Source organism: Cucumis sativus, chromosome 4 (assembly GCF_000004075.3).
Source record: "Cucumis sativus cultivar 9930 chromosome 4, Cucumber_9930_V3, whole genome shotgun sequence".
NCBI classification, from domain to species: Eukaryota; Viridiplantae; Streptophyta; class Magnoliopsida; order Cucurbitales; family Cucurbitaceae; genus Cucumis; species Cucumis sativus.
In genome coordinates, this window is record NC_026658.2 from 18,569,609 (window position 1) to 18,592,896 (window position 23,288).

Consider the following 23,288-nt stretch of genomic DNA (forward strand, 5'->3'; position numbering starts at 1 on the left):
ACAGTTAACCCTTCTAGTGTTCATTCATATTTCTTATCAACTGGTACATAATGAAACCACGTGTAGATCTTCATAATTTATTATAATAAAGAAGGTAATTTGAATATTTTCGAGAACAATATTTCCTCAAGAGATTAAGTAAATTTGCCGTTTACATTAACACAAAATCAAGCTAATAGCTTCGTTATTTAAGACTCATGATAGTTTTCAGGATCTTCTTAATAAAAAGATATAGATAAAAGATTTGTATAAACGAGAAAAATCTTTTATCTTTAACGAAAAAATATTCCTTATTTAAATAACGAAACGTTATTAAATAATAAAAAGAATTTTTATTAATTTTTTTATAAAAAAAAATCCCAACAATTTACATGCTGTATTTATATATGATTTAATCAAATAAATTTATTTGTTGTATTTATAGGATTTAATCAAATATCACATTGTAACAAATATGATTTACATGTTGTATTTATATTATTAAAGAAATGTGCTTTTAACTTTGTACTTTTGATTAAATAAATATCTTAAAACTTTAAAATGTTTTACCAACATCCTTCCAACATAAAAACAATAAAAGTAAAAAAATAAAATACCTACCCTTATCATCAAATTTTTTATTTTAATTTTAAAAAATACTTTTGAATTTTTAAAGTTTCATTATTACTACCTTGAACTTAATAGTTTTAAAAATACCTTTATGCTCTATTTAACATTGGGATTTAAAATTTAAAAGTATGAAATGATTGTATTTCTTGTTTGAATACCCACGACAAAGGAAAATAAAACCATACTATATTGAAAATAAATAATCATCACTGAAAATGATTTGAAGGATTTTATGTAGGAGGAAGAAAGTTTGGTAGAAAGGAGAGAGATTTGAGTAGGATGTTTAGGAAGAAATTTATAAAATAAATTAAAATGTTTGAAATTCTAAACGAATTCAAATGTTTGAAATTATTTTAAAACCCAAGCATCGGAACTGATTTCAAATCAATCGTTCCAATTTCCACTTACCAAGCAAAGGATTTTATAGAAGAAAAATGTTAGCAACTTAGCATATCGATTAAAGAGAGAAACCCTTTGAGATGAAATAAAGTTGTCAAAGAAAAATTCTAATATATATAATATGTGATGAAATAAGAAGGGACGATTAAAGAAGGATATGGCCGGCGGAAATGAAAGACGGTTAAGTAGTAGACATATAAGCAATTTATTTGCACGTCAATTTTTAAAGGAAAAAGAAAGTTAGAAAGAGTATAAACCCTAATTTTGAAACGCAGTACTAATAGTTTGGATGGGATGTTTCATGTTTGTATACTAATAATAATTATAAATATGAAAATGGGTAAAAGTAAAAAGGGAATAAGCAATGGGGGCAAGGGGCAAAGGGCAAAATTGGGGAAGAGAAGAGATGGGTTTTGAGTATTGAGAGACACCGAAAGTTGAAGAAAAAGATCACAAGTTTCTTCCTTTCTTCCTTTTTTTCTTCTCATAGGTTTACCAAAACAAGAACGATTTGTGGGCAACCCATTTTTCCTTTGCAAGATTTTCGTGACATTTTCTACTTTTTTTTTTTTTTTTTCACTTCATCTATACCTATTAAGTAATAATAATTAATAATATTCTCTCTACTTTTGTTTTCAAATACAACTAAATTATTTACAAATGGATTAATATCATCTATCACTTATAATTGCTAATAAACGTAGATATATATGTTTTCATCATTGTTTTTTATATTTGAAAATATTTTCAACAATTTCGTCACTTAAAACAATTTATTCTATCATTTTAGTTTACGTAAACAAAAATTGATATTGATTAACATTTGAAAGTGTAATTTAATTGGTGATATGAAAACTATAACTTCCTAAATAACCTTAAACGAAAATTGAATAAAAGAAACTAAAATATATGGTATGAATTATGAGAGAGAATGGTTTAATTTAATTTTGTTACTCTATCTCTCTCTTAGTTGTATGCATAAAGGAGAGAAAAGAAGAGGTGCCAAATGCATGTTATTGTAATAAATAGACTTCAATGTTTTCAATACTCTTTTAGTTCAATTAAAACTTTAGTAACTTTTAATTTTGTGTCCTATCACAATCATAAATAAATAAAATATTTAATCTACTAGACATATATTAAATTTTATGTTCAATAACATAATTCTAAAAGTTTCTCAACTTTTCAAAATATCCAATAAATTATATAATTTATTTAACACGCAATTTTTAAAAATAAACACAAACATAACATTTGATAAAATATCTACGTTTGAAATTTAATTTGATTTTTTAGTGATAAAATATATTTTTTTTCTATTTTTAAAAATAAATGTCTAATAATCATATATATAATTATCTTTTGTGTTTTAATTTTTTATTTTTGAAAATTAAAATGATTAATTCCCTTACATTTATAATATTACATAAATAATATTTTTTGAACTTTTGTTGAACAATAAAAACTAGTATGTTTAGGTTTAAGAGTATATATTTTTTAAAAGTATATATGGTCCTATTTTTCCCCAATAAAGTAGAAAGTAATAAAATCAAAAGGAAAAATCTAAGAACATAGTAAAATTGAGAAAATAAACAAAAAAGAACGACCAAAGAACAAAATAATTAACCAAGTAGGTCCCTCGGGTTGTTGGTATTTTCAATTGATTCATTTCATTTCAATATGGTTTGAGAGGAAAAAAAGAGGTTAATTTTATAAACACATGTGTTCAAAAGATTGATTTATTGTTTTTTTTATAAGTCTAATTTATATCTATTATAATCACAATACATTCTTATTTTCTTTAATGATTTGATAATAAGAATATAATTTTCATATGTTAAATTGAAAGGCTATGAAATTATTCTTTTTTTGTTAAAAAAAATCCAACATTATTGTGATGCATTAATCATTTCCTTTGACAATTTGGCATGCACAATTAATTAGGGAACATATTTATTTTAATTTTAAGATTGATCTTCTTTTTTTTTTCAATTAACTCATAGATATAAAGATTTTCCCTAATAAATTTTAATAATTAAAGGTTTTTAATTGTACGTTAAAGTTGGATGTCAAAATTATTTTGTATAACTAATGTATAAAAATATGTTGCATGGGATTAGATGCAAATAGTGCGTGTATACGTGAAATATAATTATAGGTCGACTACTAATTAAAATTAGTAATAATACTTTTGATTATATTATACAAACTCAATCCTTTTAGTCAAATACCTAAGCTATACATATTTGCCAATTCTAATTAAATTAATCATTTCAATTCCTTCTGAGTCCCAAGTAGAGACAATCTCAATTCAAATATAAGAATGGAAGAAAGAAACCTTATAATATATGATCATCAAAGTAATTAATTGCTTATATACAATTAATTATTATATAAAGGGTTGAGAATTTTCATTCAACGTAACACTAATTAAGCTTAAGAAATTTGAGAAATCTAAAAAATATTACATTTTAGTGAGAGAAAAAGAACCTCTCTCTATCTCTTTCTCTCTACATTTGATCTCTCATTGAAGTCAAACCCTAAAATTAAGAAGAAAAAAAGTTTCAATTTAAAAAAAAAAAAGAAAAAAAAAAAGGAAGAAACGAAGTTGTTAGAACATTGGTGATAATGACATCATCTCCTCTACTTGAACAACAGTGTCATCAAGCAGCCATTTCTCAAGAAATGACAATGGAGGATTATTGTTATTATTGTTGTTGTTGTTGTTAATATTATTTTCACTTCTATTTTGCTTAATTATATTATCATTTTCGCAATCTTCAAAACTATTCTTCTTGATCTTCATCATCTTACCAACATCAAAATTACTAGACTTCTCCCAACAAACTCCCACATTGTGATCATCATTGTTCAAGTTCTCTGGCGATACTACCATGGACGACTCGATCTCCTTCCCGAGCACTAACCTGTCACCGCCATCTTCCTCGGTTTTCGGTTCTAACCCTTGAATGGAAACCATGGAAGAATCTCCATTGTCATGATTTTGTTTCTCATGGAAATGGATTAATATATTCTCATTGTCATCGGTTTTCTTTGGAGAAGATCTCATCCATCCTTCGAGTAGGCGTGAGATGTTCTCGGCACTCGAGTAATAAGTTGAGGAGGAGGAGGAGGAGGCAGTGGAGGACCGATTCGGGCCGAAACAGGAGGCAGCTGAAGAGGAGGAGGCGGAATCGAAATCGAAAGTCCTCTTGGAAGAATCAATATTGTTGAAGAAACCCTTTGAGAAAAATTCAGAGGTTGGTGAGTGATTTGAAGACTTGGAAGTATGAGGAGAATTATTGTTATCTTCAAATGCAGATTTGAGCTTCTTCTTCAAGTGAGTGTTCCAATAATTTTTTATATCATTATCCGTCCTTTGTGGAAGATACGAAGCTATTGCAGCCCATCTGTAATGAATTTGCCACAAAAATTCGTCCAACAATATGAAATAATTTATTATTCAATTAAATTCATCCTCATAGCATATAATACTTTAAATCATCTTTTGAATTGAAATGGAAACATTTAACATCATATCAAAACAACCAATCTAAATTAACTTGTATTTTTCAACCTCTCAAATATTATTTGCTCCAAAAATTAGAAATAAAAAATCAGGGAGAAACTATTTGGTTTTTGAAAATTAAACCTATCAAGTACGGAATATCTGTATTTTATTTATTTAATTATTTGTTTTTTTTTATTATTTGTTATTTATTCTTTTTTTAAAATTAGTTTAAGAAAAACTAAAAGTTTAAGTTTTTAAAACATTAAAAAATAACTTTTAAAAAACTCAACTCTCATACTTAAGATAGATAATAATACAATTCACAGTAAAGAAAAGGAAAAGAAAAACAAATTTAATTTTAAAAAACTAAAGGATTATCTTAAATTTTTCCTAACACAAATATGGAAAGAACAATTTCTTCTTCTTCTTCTTCTTTCTTTGGTAAGAAGTGAGTGAGAGAGAGAGAGAGAGAGAGAGAGAGATGAAGATAATTACTTGTTACCCAATAAAGCTTGCAAATGGATGATCATTCCTTCCTCATGAGGAGTAAAGTTACCTCTCTTGATTCCAGGTCTAAGATAATTTGTCCATCTGAGCCTACAACTTTTGCTGCATCTAAGGAGACCTAGGACCAACATATAATAATAAAAGAAAAATTAAAATAATTTACCATAAACCATCAAGAAATTACCAAACAAGACGGTAGATACGTAGATCGTGAAAAAGGGATAAGAGAGAGAAAAGAAATACCAGTGTTGGTAGGAACAGATCTCCAATTACCAGGGCCATGTTGTTGAATGTAAGAGACAAGAAGGATGTCCTCTTCTGGAGTCCATGGCCCTTTCTTTATCCCCACTTTATCACAGCATGGAGGTCTTCCCATGCTCTTTTCTCTCTCTCTCTCTCTCTCTCTCTCTCTCTCTTTAAAACTTGTAAATTGAGACTCAAAAACTCATATTATTGTTGTTGTTTGTTTTGTTATATAAAGACTAGAGAGAGACTTTTCTCTTTCTTTCTTTCTCTCTCTCTCTCTCCAAATAGTGTTGTCACCATGTGATTGCTTAAATACAGATCATGACTTAACTCAGATGTGTGCCAAACCCTTTTTCATTTCTTTTTAATGTTAAATTACAAGTTTAGCACGCACCGGAGAAGAAACCGTGTTTCCATTTTTAACTATTATGGATTAGTCCGGTAATAAATATGAGACATGATCTTAATCAAAAGTTAAGAGGTTATAAACTCAATCTTTATATGTAATTGTGATCGTCTACCTAAGATTTAATATTTTACAGGTTTCATTGACATCTAAATGCATGTTGTAGGGTTAGAAAAGCTGTCCAGTTGAATGGTGAGTAAGTTTGCCAAAATGCTCTCGAATGTAAAAAAAATTAGGTTTTGATTTGTATGTTTCTTACATCTTGAACTTTAAAAATGTCTAATTAAATACACATAAATTTTAGTTCATACCATGTTTGGTAACCCTCAGTTGTTCTTCCTACCACTTTAGTTCATAGACATTGCTTTTTCACTCATAAATTTTAATGTTTTATCACCTGCTAAACTCATGTTTTAAAAAGTCACCAAAACCAAGTTTTGAAAAACAAAAAAGAAAAAAACTTTTTTAAAAAAATTTAACTATAAATTTTAGTATTTCTTTAAAGATATGGGTGAAAACCATACATTTCAAAAATAAAAAGCTAAAAAGGAAATTGTTATCTAATAGATGAATTTTGGAATATATAGGGAATATCATGTAATTGGTTTTGGCATAGGGTTCATATTTTTTTCGTATGAATTATATATCTTATGTATTTATATTTATATATATATATATATATGTTATTGTATTGAATACATGTATATATTATTTTTACTCATATTAAGTATCATCTCACCAAATTTTCAATTAAAATTTTCGACGTTGAAAAATCTTCTTATTTTTTCTTGCGAAATATTTTAATTATTTATTTAATATAAGTGACGAGAAGAATATGCACAAAATGCATGAATACATTCGGGATGCATCTAAGTACTACCCAAAAAGATTTTAACATTTGAAAGGGTAAAAAATGGTACTTTTTATATGAAAGGGTTAGTTTTCTTTAAGAAAACAGTTTAGCTAATAATTTTACATGTAACATTAATTAATTTTAATATTAGGATAAAATATTTAAGGCTAACAACATAGTTGGAAAAAATGTATGTTTTTTTAGTAAGAAACAAATGTTGGATTAAAAAAAGAAAAGAAAAGAAATAATGATAATTGAACATAATAGAAAGATCCCAATACAATGCATATATAAATGATGGAATACATAAAAATTTGTACAATATACATATTGGATCCTCATTTAATTTCCCCCCCTTTTTTAGTAACATTTAGAGATGAAAGATTCAAATTTTTAGAACTTTTAAGTTGGGAGTTAATCTTAATAATATGGTTATAGCTAGTCGAATTATATGCTCATGTTAAGTCGTGATTTAGTTAATAAGGTAAAAAGAATTGAGAGGTGATAATGAAGTTGTGATACTAAAGGATTTTATAATATCACAATCCTTTCCCTTTCTTAAATTGATTTCTCTTTCCATGGGGACCTCATATTTAATTGAGCCTCACTGAGATGTCAAACTGCAAAATGGGATTAAGACTTTTCAATTTAATTAGAAAAATAAAAAAGATCAATATCTAAATATTAAAATTTATGGCTATTTAAGAGATTGGATTGATTATGAGTTATAATAGTTAATAGTTTATGTTTGGAGTGTCAACAATTTCAACCAAAGTTATAATACAATGAGTTATAATAATTGAGAACTTCAATTATTATAATAAGCTCCACTTCATCAATCTGATTCTTTTTACCATAGTAAGAAGAAATTGAAACAGAATAAAATTAGAAACAAAATATGTAACCCATTTGTGTGTGTGCATTATCACATCATCCTTTTTATTAATATTTGGGTGATATTTTGGTTTTTGTAAGAGTGGATTTTGCTTTGTACTATTTTTACATTCTATTAAACAGCCTGAAATGAATAAAGGCGAGAAATAAAATAGTTTTTGAAACAAACCCTAAATCTATTACTCAATCCTTTAGCTTAGTTTTAAATTTAGATTACCTATTTTCAATAAATCTTAAATCATTCTCAAGGGTTAGCTTTTACTTTTGAGTTTTTGTTACAAAATAAAATCACCCTGTAAATAGCATTCATTTCACTAAATTTTAGATGGAAATATGTGACATCTTTTCTCTTATTTGTAGTCTAAAATTAGACAATTAAAAAGTAAGCTGTAATCAGTTCGATTCGACTTGATTTAAGACCACCAAAAAGTATACAGAATCCAATTTGAATAGGAACTGAAGTATAATACAAACAAAAAGGTGATTTTGACCTAATATTTAAAGAATAAAATTGGTTAAGAAAAATTTACAAGGAAATAGGCGTAGTACATAGAATTCGCAGTAAATACACAACACAATAACTTCACATCTATGTTAACCGGTAAGAAAATATAGATAAAAGAACGTGCAATAATAATACTGACACTAGTGTACGCTAAGAATCAACAAGTCTGTGGTTCAAACTTAAAAGAAAAAAAACAAGTAAACACAGTTTTAATATGAAAAAAAAAAAGGATCAAATTGAGTTGATTTAAAAAATTTGTTCTTTTCCAAACCAAGCAAATTGATTTTGTTGCAAGACAGGCTATTTATTCACCTTTACCCAAGAGTGCATTCAACAAGTACTTTTCAGCTTGATTGGAATAGGCAAGGAATTTTTTTGCTCCATCTACATTCGTGAATATGATATCCATTAGTTTGACCTTAACCCGTTGGAACAACTCTAACAATTGAGGGAATCTCTCTCCACCACTTCCTTTCGTTGCCTGGACTCCACCATAGCATGCTTTGATTTAAACCAAGATGCAATCCTCTCAAGCTGTTGCCTTGTTTGCATGTTTATTGTAATCATCCATACCACGTTTAACATATCTTGAGTGATATGTTGTTCATTTCTTCTTACTACCTCACCAATTTTAGTCCCTATTGGAGTCAGACCTACAACAGTCTTTGTATACAGTGGCTGTTGTGCCAAACATCAGAGGGAACTGAAATATAATGTTCTTGAGATCCTTCCACATGCGCATCTGCCTCAAGTGCTCATTGTCATTCGATGCTATATCCCGTGGAGTCTCTAGACCAATCCTCTTTCCAAACACGAATGACAACTCATCCTAATGAAGGAAGGAATTCTTTCCTAGTCTATTTGCGATCACACATGTTCAAACAGATATACTAGTATCAATTATAGTTTAATATAATTTTATATGAATTTGTAATCTTGGCCTACTCTCGCACATGCACCAAATACATCCTCAGTTCATAATGATATTCCAACATGAAACATTCATGCAACCCATAACTGATTTTCTTTCATACAAATGAAACTTATGAAACTAAATCGGGAAAAAAACAGATCCAATCAAACAAACGAAGACAAAAATAGAATAAAAAAGGAGTGAAAACAAAGACAGAAACATATCAGAGAAAATTTTCTCAAGGAAGGAATGAAGAAATTCATGCAGCAAAAATACAGATTGAACATGTATGTCCTATCATCGACTAATATTGAAAGGATAGAACAAAGCTTAAGCAGTTGCCTCCCGCCCACCAAGATTCAAGCACTAGCTGTCCCCTACCAAGCTATTCCTTTGTTATTTTAACTCAAATACAAAAAACACAAGAACCAACGGCAAGGAAGCTACAGTAGATGAGGGAATAAGAAAGATAGCACCAAGAGGCTGATTTGAGTACAAGTGTGGGTGGGAGATATGAACCACGAACCTCTTGATCATTTGATCATTAGACATAACTAAGCTCTTTCTTGCGAGAAGAGTGATTTTTTTTTAGTTTTCCTTGAGGCAGCTGAGGAGGTTAGGGTCTCGGATCTAAAAAGTGTAGAGCATTTAGAGCTATGAATCTGGAAAACACACACATACAAACAGATCTGGAAGGAAAAAACTTGCAATGGTGAAGAAAAAATGACCAATTTGAACACAATAGACGAGATAATCTGCCAAAGAGAGGGAAAGGAGAGAAATGAAGAGTGAAGGGGAGTACCTGGATGAACGTGGGAACTGCAACAGTTAATTAGTGTTGTTGTCCTGACTTGGATTTAATTTGCCATGAGTTTCTTTATCTGTAGGCCAAATTGGGAGTTGACATATATTTTCTTGGGTCAAAGAAGCGCTTATTGATGATCTTCCAACTGATTTATAAAATTCCCCATTTGAATAAAATGTAAAACTCCATATGATGTTTGATATAACAGTTCGATCTTATCATTACTTTGCACCTAGTGCAGAACACTTTGGTGGTTACGTTCATCTCAACCGGAATTCATAACTGTTTTTATTAGTTCCACTGCCTATATGTTGAGGACAGGCTCATTCTTCAACAGGCAATGCTCCCCCAATCATGTACTGCGTAGCTGTTTTACCTTGCTCTAGAAAATTTGGTAATCAAGTATATTTATCATATCAGTTTGAGTTCTCACTTGGATTTTAAGCAAACATGCAACATATTCAGTACATATAAGGGGTGAGTACCATTTGTACCAATATAGGCAAGAAAGGAGAATATATTATCTAAGTAGGGCTGGTGAAAGTTGAGGAATAAACAATACTGTGGTCATGAAGGTTGAAGAAATTTTAACCAGAAAATAAAATAACCACAGGAAAACAAGCCAGTTGATGTGCCAACATTTGGTTATCATTATGTATCTAATGAAAAAAGAGGTAAGCCACAATTTCCACAGTGAAGTAATAAAAAAGTAAGCTAATTTTCTCTTCCAATTTATTTGTGGGAAAAAAAGGTAAAGTATATACGTGTCTACAACTTAATCAATCAAGTATATAATATAAAATATAGATCAATCCAAGATTCCAACCTAATTACAAATCATTCACAATAAGAAAACCTCCCCTCCCTTCAACCCACCCCCACCCTCTATGTGAATGTTATTTATGGAGGTCAAAGTTAAAAAAAGACATTAAGTTCAAGACATCAGATAATCTACCAACGAACGCGAGCATCAATCCATGGCCAGACTAGGAAAATACCTTCATAAGAAATATGTAGTATCCTAATGAGTTTATTTAGTAAAACTGGGAGAAGCGGTAACATCATGAGAAAACAATAATGATGGTTTGAAGAAGAAAAATGCTAATAGAGCACAGTGCACATGCACACATTAGAATTCATTAATTCACGGGAAAGTTAGATTTCATAGCAACCAAACCATCAGCAACACGAAGAAATTATCAAAATTCACAATAAAAAAAAAAATTGAAGCATAATCAACAAGCAAGAACCTTACATTTATTGCATCCTTGGACCTCCTCTTGATGTGAGTGTCATTATTACTGCTATTCATATATTTATGATCCTTAAGAGGGTGATACTTCAATGAAGTTAACTCTTCTTTGGCTAATTCCAATCTCTTTTTTTCATCTTTCTGTGGCAAGCAGTATAAGAAATTAAAATTATAGTTCTTAACAGATAGAAAAATAATGTTTCCACATTCAAAACTTACAAGTGCTTTTTGAAAAATAGCAATTTGTTGCTTACAAAGCTTGAGCTCCATATCAAGAGTCCGCAAACGAGAATCAACAGATACACTGCATTGTTCAACAATTTGCTTCTGCCTTGCCCTAATGACCTCAGGCTGCCAGACATTCAAAGCTACCGTTGCTTCCCTGAAACGATAAAACACAATTATCATATCTAAAAATTCTGACTTCAAACCGAAATCAACATATTAGCATTCACGTGAAGAGGTAAAAAGGTTCCAAATGAATCCATTGGGCTTTGTTATCAACAAATAACTGAAGTACCACTCGACCTAGTAAAATGATCTTGCCAACCTAAGCATAGTTCAAACTGGCTTAGGCATATCCCTCGATCCAAAAGGTTAGAGATTCATGCGCCTCGACCCCAGATGTTGTTGAACTCAAGATTTAAGTAAGAGGATTCTATTGAATTTACATACAATGACAATAATCAGCTATTGTAGTCTCCCCCTTTTAAAAACTCAACGAAAACACAATTCCAATAAAAAAACTTTACAGATTGCAAGCAACCAAGTTGCACAAGCACACATGACATATCACTAAAACACCAAGCGAGAAAAGAAACAGAAAATATTACTGAAGGATTTTGAATCAATTGCCGAACCCTACCTGACTGTGCGTAGATTAGAGAATTCAGTGAAGGACGTTGTCCATTTGCCGGTCTCCTCGATCAACCGTTCCTCTAATTGACTAACCCTCCTATAATGCTCAGCTATTTGACTTTCCTTTCTAAGAACAGCTCTCGTATGCGCCGCTTTCTTCCTATATCTATCTCTCTCCAACCTAACCGAAACAGAAGATGAACAAAAGAAAAGAATAATGAATTGAGAGAGATTGGAAGAGAGAAATTAAGAGATATGGTTCAGGTTCATGAATCCTTTCTTGTACCTGATTTTGTAAAGGGACTTTGAGGAGGAAGCGGAAGATGGAAAAGAAGAAGAGGATGAAGGGTAATCGGAGAAGAGAAGATGAGACCAGAGAGAGTCATGGTCGGAGAGGCGGCGAAGTCGAGGAGAAGAGATGGAGACGCAACAAAGATCTTTGTAAGTCAAAGCATAGGTCTTGACACCAATTTGGAGAATTTGGTTCCATAGCTCATCCGGCAATTCAGACATTTTGGGGTTTGCAAAGTTGGAAATGAAGAATGTGAAAGAGCCCTACACATTAGAATCCAATTCCAAACATCATCCAACACAATACTATAACTATCCTCCTTTTTTCTTTTCTTCTCATTTATTTACATCTTTATATTCCACTAAATAATTAAAAATTCCCAAAATACTTCTATACTTCCATATTCCTTCAAAGACATCCCTACCCTTAGTTCTCAAAAAAAAAAAAAATCACTCACACAATCACTATATCAACTAAAATCCTTAACATCCTATTACTTTACATATCGAAAATATCGTTGCATTAATATTATTTTGGAAAGGAATAGTTTCTCACCACAAATGTTCATTTTGCAAGATACTTTTCTTATTAGTGGTTACCTTTTTTTTTTGTCTCTTACTAAAATCTTCCTCTATTAAGTGTGCGGTTAGTTGTTATGGAAGTTAGAATTGTTGATCATTGTGATTCCATTCCGTATATTTAAAGGACACTTGGTCCTTTGGCTAGGGTTGGTCGTTTAGTTTGTCTTAAGAGCAACATTTTGTATTATTTTGGTGTAGATATTTCGTCTTGTGTTAGAAGAAGGAAATGTTACGTTGTGCATTATGATTCATTGAAAAATAGTTTCTCTAAACATAGAAGGAGCTAAGTCATTCTAACAAACAAGAGTTTATTCAAACAAGAAATATACAACAATGTGAGATAGTCTCACAAACTTTAGAGGAGCTCATCGAAGAGGAAGTCTCTGTCTCGCAGGGGAGTCTAAGACCATTTTCATTAAAAAAACAAACAACAAATAAAGAAAATGGAGGTGAAAATAGTGTCTACAAACTCAATTTTTTTAAAAAAAATGTTAATATATATCTTTTTTAAATTGGTTATTTTCAAACTCAAGAAAACTTTATGTTAATTTTTAATGTTATTTTTGCAACTAGATGTTAACGGTTTTAATTTATATACCAATTGTGAAAGTAATTTTTTTTAATGTTTTTTAGTTCATGTGTATCTTTAAAACCTTTCAATAGCTGAGTATTTTTAGAACAAAACTTTAACGGTTTCCATCCAAAACTAAGAGTATTTTTAATATTTTTTTTAAGTTTTATGATATCTTTCAAACTTTTGAAAATTTAGATTGTTTTTACACAGAATAAAGAGTTGATGGGTATTTTTTTTATATAATTTCACTTATTTATTATTATTGTTACGAAAAAAATTATAAAAAATGCTCTAAACTTTACATGTCAAAAATGCACCTAGAGCTAAGTTTCAAATTACCCTTAAAGATCTAAAATGAGTAACATGTGCATTTTGTGTTAATTGTACTTCTAAACCTTTAAATGTTTTAAAAATACACTTAAACATTAAACAAACAATAAATAATAATAATAGACATGTCGTTGGTTATATGAACAAAAATCACTTAAACGTTAAAAGTTATTATTATTTTAAACTTTTCACTTATATGAACAAAAATCGTAAAAAACGTATTACCTCTGTTTTCCATTTTTCTTTCTCATCCCTTCTTCAATACTTTCTTGCTTCCCTTTTTGTTAACTATTTGTGACGTTTATATAAAAATAAAGAAATAAATAAAGTTGCACACTTTTCATTTTATTTATACTGATGTTTCTTAAATTGTAAAATTTAGGGGAGTTTGGCCCTAGAACTATAGGGCAGTCGAGTGACCCCTTCCACGTGTAACGACCCAACTTTACTATTAAGTTGAGGTCATTACCATTTAAAATAAGATAGACTTTTTATTTTTAAAAAAATACTAAATTTAAAAAAAAACGTTTCAAATATTTTTTTAAAATAAATAATAAAGTAAATAAAAGAAACATAAATAATTAAGATACTAGTTTGGGTCCTATAGAAATAATAAATAAATAAAATAAAACATAATAATGTGTTCTAAAATAAATTTATGAAAATATAATTACTGAAACCTAAACGGGGAAGAAAACTAAAACTATCCCCTATGAAACCTAAACACGGAAGAAAACTCTATCCCCTATGGCGAACCACAGTAAAATTAAACGGAGAAAATAATGGGTATAAATTTATATTAAGTAAGGGACTATTGTTACCCCGCTATGTGTCTATTAAATTTTTGTTAGAGTCCTGTAAGAAGTACCACCTAACTATTTTTAACTATTGTGCTCCCAAAGGCACGCTATCCAGTGATCCTTTATGGACACAGATTTGGACTCTCGATGATCTTGAACAAATAACTATTGTTAACTATTGTGCTCCCAAATGCACGTTATCTAGTGATCCCTTAGGGACACATTTGGGCTCTCGGTGATCCCGTCGAATCACACATAAAACTGGCCACACAGGCATAAATAGGTGGTGATCTTGACATAAATAGGTGGATACATCATAGCCTATATGGATATATCATATCATAAATATCATAGCTCAGTCAAATATAACTCAACCATAGCAAGCCTCAATCATATTATGTCGTAGTCATAACGTCTCTATCATACATGTCTCTCTTAACTAAAAGAACACATAATACAAAACATGCATGCAACTTTAACGTGGGGGTCCGATGGGAGAATCTCTTATCTTGAGATTAGCTACACTAACAATTCCTTGGTTGTAGTCACCTCCCAATTCTCAATCCTAAACATGAAGAGAATTAACATTAACAATTTTGTCAACTAACACGCAATTGTTTAATTAAGCAAACTTACCCCAAGACTAAGGTTGAATCCAACACAACCTTGAATGGGAAAATCACAGCCTCAATTCCTCAATTTAACACTTGAACCTTCAAGCAACGTAATTCAACCTATTCCAAATGCAACTCATTTAAGATCCAAAACAATTATTTATTAGGTAATTGTAATAGATGACCATTTGAGGAATAATAATTAAGGATATAGCAACATTTAAAAAAAATTGTAAATATAGCAAAACTATCACTGATAGACTTGTATCACTGATAGACTCGTATGATCTATCGGATGGTCTATCAGTGATAAACTCTATCATTGATAGAATTTTACAAATTTTGCTATATTTGCAATTTTTTAAAAATGTTGCTATATACTTAATTATTTTGAATTTAATTGCTAAATTTGCAACTATCCCTTATTTATTTGGGTGTACCAAACCCAACGAAAACTAAGCAAAACTCACCAAGAAGTGGCTCAAAACAGGGAATTGCTCGACAGGGGTAATTGGCTCGGACGCGCGGCTTGTGACAAGGGATGACTCGAATGGGACAGCTTTAGCTGGAACACATGGCTCACCAACAAAGGGAATGACTCCACTACGTGGGTTATGCACAGCTGCCCATCGACGTCGTGAACTTTCATACAAAGAGAGATGACCGACGGACGGAGGAGAAGCGCACGAAGGAAGACAAAAGTCGTTCGACGGTCTGAACGCGAACAACAAGTTGACGCACTTGAAGGAATCAAACGGCTGGGCTGCACGACTAAGACGCTTCGACCTCGAGACAAATGGAGAGAGAAGATGTGACGATAGACTTTTTCTGTGCTTAGATGGTGGCGACTGGTGTATTGGAGATATTAAGAGTCCTACATTAGAAGACTCATACTCTATATAACATAGATGGGCTACTCTTTACATAGTCAAATTGTTTTGAGATGGAACCCCATACTATCAAATTTAACATGGTATCAGAGCCTAGTAAACCCAAACGGATATTCGGTTCAAGATAGGTAAACCCAAAAAAGGCAAAGATACCATCTTGAGGGGGCAGGTTGGAAGAACTACTCCTAGGGTTTCTCAAGAGGAAGAAGATGAATAATGGCATGTCTTTCAAGATCCCCTCTAAATAAAATAATAGCAGCAAATATTATTATTAATTTTATTTCCTTTTCCTTTTTGAAATAACCCAATTATCTCTTTCCTCCTTTAATTATCCATTCATCAACTTTCTTTTTATCTTCCCAATACCTTACTTAATAATTATACATTTCCTTTTTTTTCTTTTTCATAAATGAAGTTGTTCACACAAGATTTTGAAGAATTGTAACTCGTGGAGTTGAACTTTGTATATTGATTGATATAGTAAATATAATCTTTAACATTTACTCATTTGATGTTTTCTCTCAAATACAATATAAAAACTTTAGAACTTCTTAGTCTTCGATTTTTAGGATATTGCAGCTCAAGTCGATCTAAACTTCGATCTTCTAGAATTCAAGGAAAATTTAATCTTCCAAGTCTTCAATCTTTCAGAAGATGTTGATTTCGAGGTTGATACAGACTTGCACATCTTGAGAGCTTGTAGAGGTGTTAATATCCAATTCTTCAAAGCTTCAATTCTTCCTTCAATCCAATATCTATTAAGGAATGACAAGAGTCTCTATTTATAGAGAAACTTCATGGGCTTTAGACAGGCTTGGACTTGGACCCATTTGTTTTGTGGACTTGGTCTTGGATCTATTTTCCTGTTGATCTGGACTTGGGCCTGAGCCTATTTGCTCAGGGGGCTTGGGCCCATTCCCATTGTTTATTTAGCCTAGTTTTTTTTAGATTGAGAGTTTGAATTGGTTGAATATGAGAAAACTTGACTATCCACACCCATTTAAATTATGACTATCACAATTTTGCTATGATGAAATGGTAGAATTCAATTGGTCGAAATTTCATGCTCAAGTTATTAAAAAAAATCTTCCATAACCTACTAAAATACTCAAAATAAATTACCAATAACTTTAATCTTACCAAAGTCACACAATCTTTAACAAAACCAAAATAATAAAACCAAACTTTCCAAATCTCAAAATTAATTAAATATCCTCCCAAAATTATTTAATTTCCACAAATTCAAAAAATCTCACAAATAACACCCAAAATTCAACGTAATAACAGATAAAACATTAACTTAGTAGCTTAGGGGTGTTACACCACGTTTGGAGGAAGGATTATGGAAAACCTAGGTTAGATTAGGTTTTCCATAATCCATAATCCTTCATTTCTCTCTTTTTCACCACTCATTCCTCTCCTTCTTACTCATTCTCCAGTTCTATCTCAAACACATACTATCATAACTACTATCATAGTTCCCCCAAACACATACTATCATAACACTACTATCATAATCTATCCCTCAAACGCATACTATCATAACATTGCTTATGATAATCATTCCCCTAAACACATACTATCATAACACTACCTACTATAATCATTCCTCCAAACGCATACTATCATAATACTAAAACTATTATAATACTAAGATTATCATAACACTAATTCCTCCATAAATCACTCATTTCCTCAAACGCTTCCTAAAGGTTAAAATATTTGGATGAGAAATTGGAGAATCTAATTTTGTTTGGCTAAAGACTTTGATATTTTGAAAGTGTGTGAAAAGAATGGAGTGAGGGGGCAATATAGTCATTTGCTCTTTATTAATTATGATTATTATTATTACTAATTAAAATGATAGTAGAATTAGAAAAAAAAGAAGAAAAAAGAAAAAGAAAACCTCTTCTCCTTCTTTGAGAGGTGTAACCCCCATCTCGAAACTTCTCTTAAGCAGCCATTTCTCCCTCTGTTTCTTTCTTTTATGCCAACCCCTTCCGACGTTGGACGACGACCAGCCGTTGCGCCATACGCCGTCTACGCCAGATCTGGAAACATCGTGCCACTGCTGTCCGAGTCTGTCTGAGTCGCGCCATTACTCCCTCGCTCCGGTATCAATTCACGCCGCTGCAGTTGTGTGTTGTCGGGCATCGAGTCCCCGTCCCCACAGGTTATCTCTCTCTTGTAGATTTGGGTAAGGATTTGATGATTTTAGTGTAAATTGGTTAGGTTTCTTGAAGTTTTTGAAACACCTATTAACCTTGGACTTAAATATAACAATACTCATCATGTTTAGGTGTTAGATTTGAATTCTTGGGAGAATTTAGCCGCTTTCCAGTCGTGAGGAAACCCGAAATTGGGTGGTTGGCACAAATTTAGGTAAGATTCTAAGATTTATCGAGTGGAGTGTTCAATTTTTTTTTATATCATAAATTGTTCTTAGTGCTGTCAATTAATATTACACTGCCGTGTGAGTTTTGTATTGTCCTACATATGTGGTTGAGTTCTGAGTTTACAATGAAGTCCATGAGTAGTATTAGTGCTAGTATGTCTTATGGGTTTTGAATTTGTGGAAGTACATTTGGACTTGTTTGGTTTTCATAAAGTTCATGTCAATCACTTGTTTGGTTTCATTTTTTTATCTATAAAAATTGGTTCTTGATGGATACTGAATTTATGGGACTAAGTTTGATGTGGTTCCAATTTGTAATTTAGCATTGAATTTATTGTTGGTAAGTAAAAGAGAACCTATTTGAGTTAACTTTGGATATTATCGCGTGGATGTTTGAGTAAATCTGCGTTTTTTATAACTAATTTGGGTGTTCGCACTTTCTGAGATTAATGTGAATGCTTTTCCCTCGTTTTTTGTATTAACTATTTGTCTGTTGTAGTTTTCATCTTATTGTTTTTAACTTTTAAGACTATTTCACTTTCTATGTGATCCTTGTGTTGCAGAAAATAGATGTTCAATGTTATTACTAGACTATGTGTTAGATGGGATCAACTCATGTTTGATGGTTATTGATTGCTAGATAACTTTTTTCCATTTAGCAGGTTAATTGGTGCAATGGGACGGAAGAAAACTGAAGAAGGTGGTGGAAACACCAAAGTCAAGCCTGGTAAAGATGTTTCTGGGAAGAGAGAGAAGCTTTCAGTGTCAGAAATGCTTGCCAGTATGGATCAGAAATCAGATAAACCGAGAAAAGGATCTTCATCGTTGAGTGGTGGTGCTAAACCTCAAGCAAAGGCTCCAAAGAAAGTTGTAGCTTACACTGATGGCATTGATCTCCCTCCCTCGGATGATGAGGAAGAAGAAATTGTGTCTGATGGGGAGCAACAGAGCACCAGTTCCCAGAAACGGCTACCCTGGCAAGACAGGGCTGAGTTGAAGCCTTTGGAGGTGGCTGTAAGTGATAAAGAGTTGAAGAAACGAGAGAGGAAAGATATGTTTGCTGCCCATGCTGCAGAACAGGCCAGACAAGAAGCTCTAAAAGATGACCATGATGCTTTCACTGTTGTAATTGGCAGTCGAGCTTCGGTTCTTGATGGTAATGATGAAGCTGATGCAAATGTCAAAGACATTACAATCGATAATTTCTCTGTCTCAGCTAGAGGGAAAGAGCTTTTAAAAAATGCATCAGTGAAGATATCTCATGGGAAGAGGTATGGTTTAGTTGGACCTAATGGTATGGGAAAATCCACATTATTAAAACTCCTTGCTTGGAGGAAGATACCCGTCCCTAAAAATATTGATGTGCTTCTGGTTGAACAAGAGGTGGTTGGTGATGATAGAAGTGCACTTCAAGCAGTTGTTTCTGCTAATGAGGAGCTGGTCAAGCTTCGGCAAGAAGTTGCTGATTTGCAGAATTCTGATGGTGGCCAGGATGAAAATGATGATGATGATGCTGGAGAGAGGCTTGCTGAGTTATATGAAAAGCTGCAGCTCTTGGGATCAGATGCAGCTGAGTCTCAAGCTTCCAAAATTCTTGCTGGACTGGGTTTTACCAAGGATATGCAAGCACGACCCACCCGTTCATTTAGTGGTGGATGGAGGATGAGGATTTCATTGGCCCGGGCTCTTTTTGTTCAGCCAACACTTCTGTTACTAGATGAACCCACAAATCATCTAGACCTTAGGGCTGTTCTCTGGTTGGAGGAGTACCTTTGTCGGTGGAAGAAAACTCTTGTTGTTGTGTCTCATGATCGAGATTTCCTCAATAGTGTATGCAATGAAATTATTCATCTTCATGATTTTAGGCTTCATTTTTATCGTGGAAATTTTGATGATTTTGAAAGTGGGTACGAGCAGCGTCGGAAAGAAATGAACAAAAAGTTTGAGATATATGATAAGCAGGTTAAAGCAGCTAAGAGATCTGGAAGCAGGGCGCAACAAGAGAAGGTGAAAGATCGAGCAAAATTCGCTGCTGCTAAGGAAGCATCAAAGAATAAGTCCAAGGGAAAGGTTGATGAGGATGGGCCCCTGCCAGAGGCCCCTAGGAAGTGGAGAGATTACAGTGTAGAATTCCATTTCCCTGAACCCACTGAACTCACCCCACCGTTGTTGCAGTTGATTGAAGTAAGCTTTAGCTATCCGAATAGGGAAGATTTTAGACTTTCTGATGTTGATGTGGGTATTGATATGGGAACGCGGGTTGCTATAGTTGGGCCCAATGGAGCGGGGAAATCTACTCTTCTGAACCTGCTAGCAGGTGATTTAATACCAACAGAAGGTGAAGTACGTAGGAGTCAGAAGTTAAGGATTGGGAGGTACTCGCAACATTTTGTAGACCTTCTGACAATGGAGGAAACACCAGTTCAATATCTTCTTCGTCTTCATCCCGACCAAGAGGGTCTAAGCAAGCAGGAGGCTGTTCGTGCTAAGTTGGGGAAGTTTGGACTTCCAAGCCACAATCACCTCACGCCAATTGCTAAATTATCTGGGGGCCAAAAATCCAGGGTTGTTTTTACCTCAATTTCCATGTCAAAGCCACACATATTACTGTTGGATGAACCAACGAATCACTTGGACATGCAGAGTATTGATGCACTTGCAGATGCCTTAGATGAATTCACTGGCGGAGTTGTTCTGGTTAGTCATGATTCACGACTCATTTCACGTGTCTGCGACGATGAAGAAAAAAGTGAAATTTGGGTTGTCGAAAATGGCACTGTGGAGTTTTTCCCTGGCACTTTCGAGGAATACAAGGAAGAATTGCAAAAGCAGATTAAAGCTGAGGTTGATGATTAGCCAGTTATCTCGAGAAAGATGTTGGATTTTCAAGTAGCACGTTCTACTTCATCCTTTTCTGAGTTTCAAAGGTTGATTTTACAATTCAAGTATTATGATTAATGAAGTCTAACATATACGCAATTAGTTGAGTAATGAGATAAAGTTGATGGTAACTTTACTTTTGCTCTATCAAATATGGAATATGAGCTATGATCTTCATATCGAATATGGAATGAGACCTAAATGCAATTTGAGTTTGTTTGATGCTTTAAAATGAGAACAAAGATTAATGTCGATGAAATGAACTATGAAGTAAGATTTTTGTAAGATAGTGGAAATAATGCGTACTTTCTACCATTATATTGCTTTGATGAATGTCGGTTAAAAGTTGCCCTTGCATAGCTGTTGATGTGATAGAAATTCTTTACTACGCCATTCTTCTCTTCTTGCAAAGTACTTAAATTGCAACTCAATTTTCTGAATTTTGAATTAGTTTCAATTTCAATATTGTGTTCTCTTTTATAGTTGAATTGATCTTACAAATGGCTAAATGTTGAATAAAAGTAGAATATAACTAATGGTATGTTTTGAGTTTAGTTTGATTAGTTGTTCGGGATTAGTTTGAGGGATATAAGACTGCAAGTTTAGCCCATGCCCATTCCTACTCCTATTTCCATCACAATTCCTTCAATTAAAATGGATCCTTAAGGTTTTTCATTTTGCACTTATTGGATTTGTGGCTTTTTGTATAGTTTTTCCAACACTGTATCTAATAAAAGTGTTTCTCTGAGTCCATTTTAACTTGACACATTGTTTGTTGTATTTTGGTTTAGGTTGTGAAATTCAAGTTCATATTTGAAGCAATCTGTATTGTATTTTAATTGTTAGGACCCTTTTTAGTTATAAAGCTTTTGTCTTTGTTGATCAATTGCTTGTTTTATGTTAAAGCATTTGTATTTCAAATAGAGTTGGAATTCTTTGTCACCGTTGTAATACTGTGGTTAGCGTATACATAAAAAGTCATTTGTTTATATGGTTGATAAGATTGGAAATGTGTGGGTTGTTTAGTTCATTGATAAATATCTGCAAAAGAAAAATGTCAACTAATGCTATTTTTGTAGTAGTGTTTGATGATCGTCTCTCCAATCACTACCTCTAGCGACTTCATCAATGAACTTTCGACAACCAATTCCAGCAATTGTCGCCACTGATCAACCTTTAATTTTTTTTAATGAAAACATGTTTACGGTTAGGCTAATCTCTAGTCACCGACGTATTTAATATAGGCCCAAGGAGGGCTCGAGGCCCCACTCAACTTTATTGTCTTTATATAATATGTATAAACAAAATCAATTAATGTTTAATATTCGTAGACAGTATAATGACAACTATGTTTATCATCCCCTTTCCAACTAGAGCTCAAGTTTTACTTAGTTTTTTATCCAGATTTTTATTTTGCCACCAACCAATCTTGAAAAATATTTAATAAAAACATTTTTAGTATATATAAAACAAACAAAACAAACTTGTATATACAAATATATTTTTAATTTAAAAAAAATATTTATGAAAGAAACTTTTATATGCACATTTGTGTTTTTATTTTAAGAAGTATTTTATGAAATGTGTTTAAATAAAAATGAATCTTACAAAAACTTTTATTTAAGTCATTCTAAATACGCATTTAGTTTAATTATAATTATACGTGTCTTTTCATACGTGTTATTATTTGTCTTTTAAACATTATACGTGTCTTTTAAACATTATTTTCATACGTCTTTTCATACGTGTCTTTTAAACATTATACGTGTCTCTTTTTTTTTCCCTTTTGAGGTTTTTTTTCTCTAAATTATTGTTATTATTTGGTTATCTTTTTAAATTATTTTTTTTCTTATTCGTTCAAAATTAATGTTTCATTCATTTTAGGGGATAATGCCTAGTATGTATATATAGTGTTGTATATATATCAAATAAACTTCCCATACACGTTTTTGTGTGACTTTTAAAAAATAAAATAAATCAATAAAATATTTACACTATATAGAATAATTTTGAAAAAGAAAAAAGTCCAAAAGTCTACAATGTAAAATACTAAAAATACCCCAATCAACACGTTACACATGCAACTAATCTTCTTCTAAACATACACGATTGTGTAGTTCATGATACATGATCATGCAGTTCATTTTAAACGGTAGGAAAGATGATTCAAATTT

General features: G+C 31.9%; 3 protein-coding genes across 9 annotated transcripts; 1 reads left to right on the plus strand and 2 right to left on the minus strand.

Annotated features, from left to right (window-relative positions):
• Positions 1-3,376: 3,376 nt before the first annotated feature.
• LOC101205447 (transcription factor MYB60) lies at positions 3,377-5,551 on the minus strand. The gene is made up of 3 exons (XM_011655535.2): positions 5,270-5,551; positions 5,015-5,144; positions 3,377-4,418 (listed from the first exon to the last, which is right to left on the minus strand). The coding sequence occupies exons 1-3, from the start codon at positions 5,400-5,402 to the stop codon at positions 3,620-3,622; spliced, it is 1,062 nt and encodes a 353-aa protein (XP_011653837.1). The 5' UTR covers positions 5,403-5,551; the 3' UTR covers positions 3,377-3,619.
• A 2,358-nt stretch (positions 5,552-7,909) lies between these two features.
• Positions 7,910-12,378, minus strand: LOC101212806 (F-box protein SKIP24). 4 transcript variants are annotated; one of them, XR_969293.2, is made up of 6 exons: positions 12,045-12,378; positions 11,766-11,939; positions 11,120-11,282; positions 10,904-11,041; positions 9,646-10,030; positions 7,910-8,787 (listed from the first exon to the last, which is right to left on the minus strand). XR_969293.2 is itself a non-coding variant. In XM_004144257.3 (5 exons), the coding sequence occupies exons 1-5, from the start codon at positions 12,269-12,271 to the stop codon at positions 10,001-10,003; spliced, it is 732 nt and encodes a 243-aa protein (XP_004144305.1). In that variant the 5' UTR covers positions 12,272-12,378; the 3' UTR covers positions 7,972-10,000. The 4 variants fall into 4 exon arrangements, 2 of the variants coding, with proteins under 2 accessions (XP_004144305.1, XP_031740308.1); XR_969292.2 differs by having other exon boundaries at positions 7,981-9,473; XM_004144257.3 differs by having other exon boundaries at positions 7,972-10,030.
• Positions 12,379-17,726: 5,348 nt separating this feature from the next.
• LOC101213047 (ABC transporter F family member 4) lies at positions 17,727-21,447 on the plus strand. 4 transcript variants are annotated; one of them, XM_031884227.1, is made up of 3 exons: positions 17,727-18,036; positions 18,139-18,221; positions 18,894-21,447. In XM_031884227.1, the coding sequence occupies exon 3, from the start codon at positions 18,910-18,912 to the stop codon at positions 21,088-21,090; it is 2,181 nt and encodes a 726-aa protein (XP_031740087.1). In that variant the 5' UTR covers positions 17,727-18,036; positions 18,139-18,221; positions 18,894-18,909; the 3' UTR covers positions 21,091-21,447. The 4 variants fall into 4 exon arrangements, with proteins under 4 accessions (XP_031740087.1, XP_031740089.1, XP_011653838.2 ...); XM_031884229.1 differs by having other exon boundaries at positions 17,727-18,012; XM_011655536.2 differs by having other exon boundaries at positions 17,728-18,036; positions 18,897-21,447.
• The last annotated feature ends 1,841 nt before the right edge of the window (positions 21,448-23,288 follow it).

Coding starts and splice junctions, on each gene's coding strand:
- LOC101212806 (XM_004144257.3), bottom strand. CDS start 12,271: ATGTCTGAATTGCCGGATGAGCTATGGAACCAAATTCTCCAAATTGGT. Junction 11,940..12,044: donor AAGTCCCTTTACAAAATCAG/GTACAAGAAAGG, acceptor TGTTTCGGTTAG/GTTGGAGAGAGATAGATATA. Junction 10,031..10,903: donor GGTCCAAGGATGCAATAAAT/GTAAGGTTCTTG, acceptor CAAATTTTCTAG/AGCAAGGTAAAACAGCTACG.
- LOC101213047 (XM_031884227.1), top strand. CDS start 18,910: ATGGGACGGAAGAAAACTGAAGAAGGTGGTGGAAACACCAAAGTCAAG.
- LOC101205447 (XM_011655535.2), bottom strand. CDS start 5,402: ATGGGAAGACCTCCATGCTGTGATAAAGTGGGGATAAAGAAAGGGCCA. Junction 5,145..5,269: donor ATCTGTTCCTACCAACACTG/GTATTTCTTTTC, acceptor TGTTGGTCCTAG/GTCTCCTTAGATGCAGCAAA. Junction 4,419..5,014: donor CAAGCTTTATTGGGTAACAA/GTAATTATCTTC, acceptor AATTCATTACAG/ATGGGCTGCAATAGCTTCGT.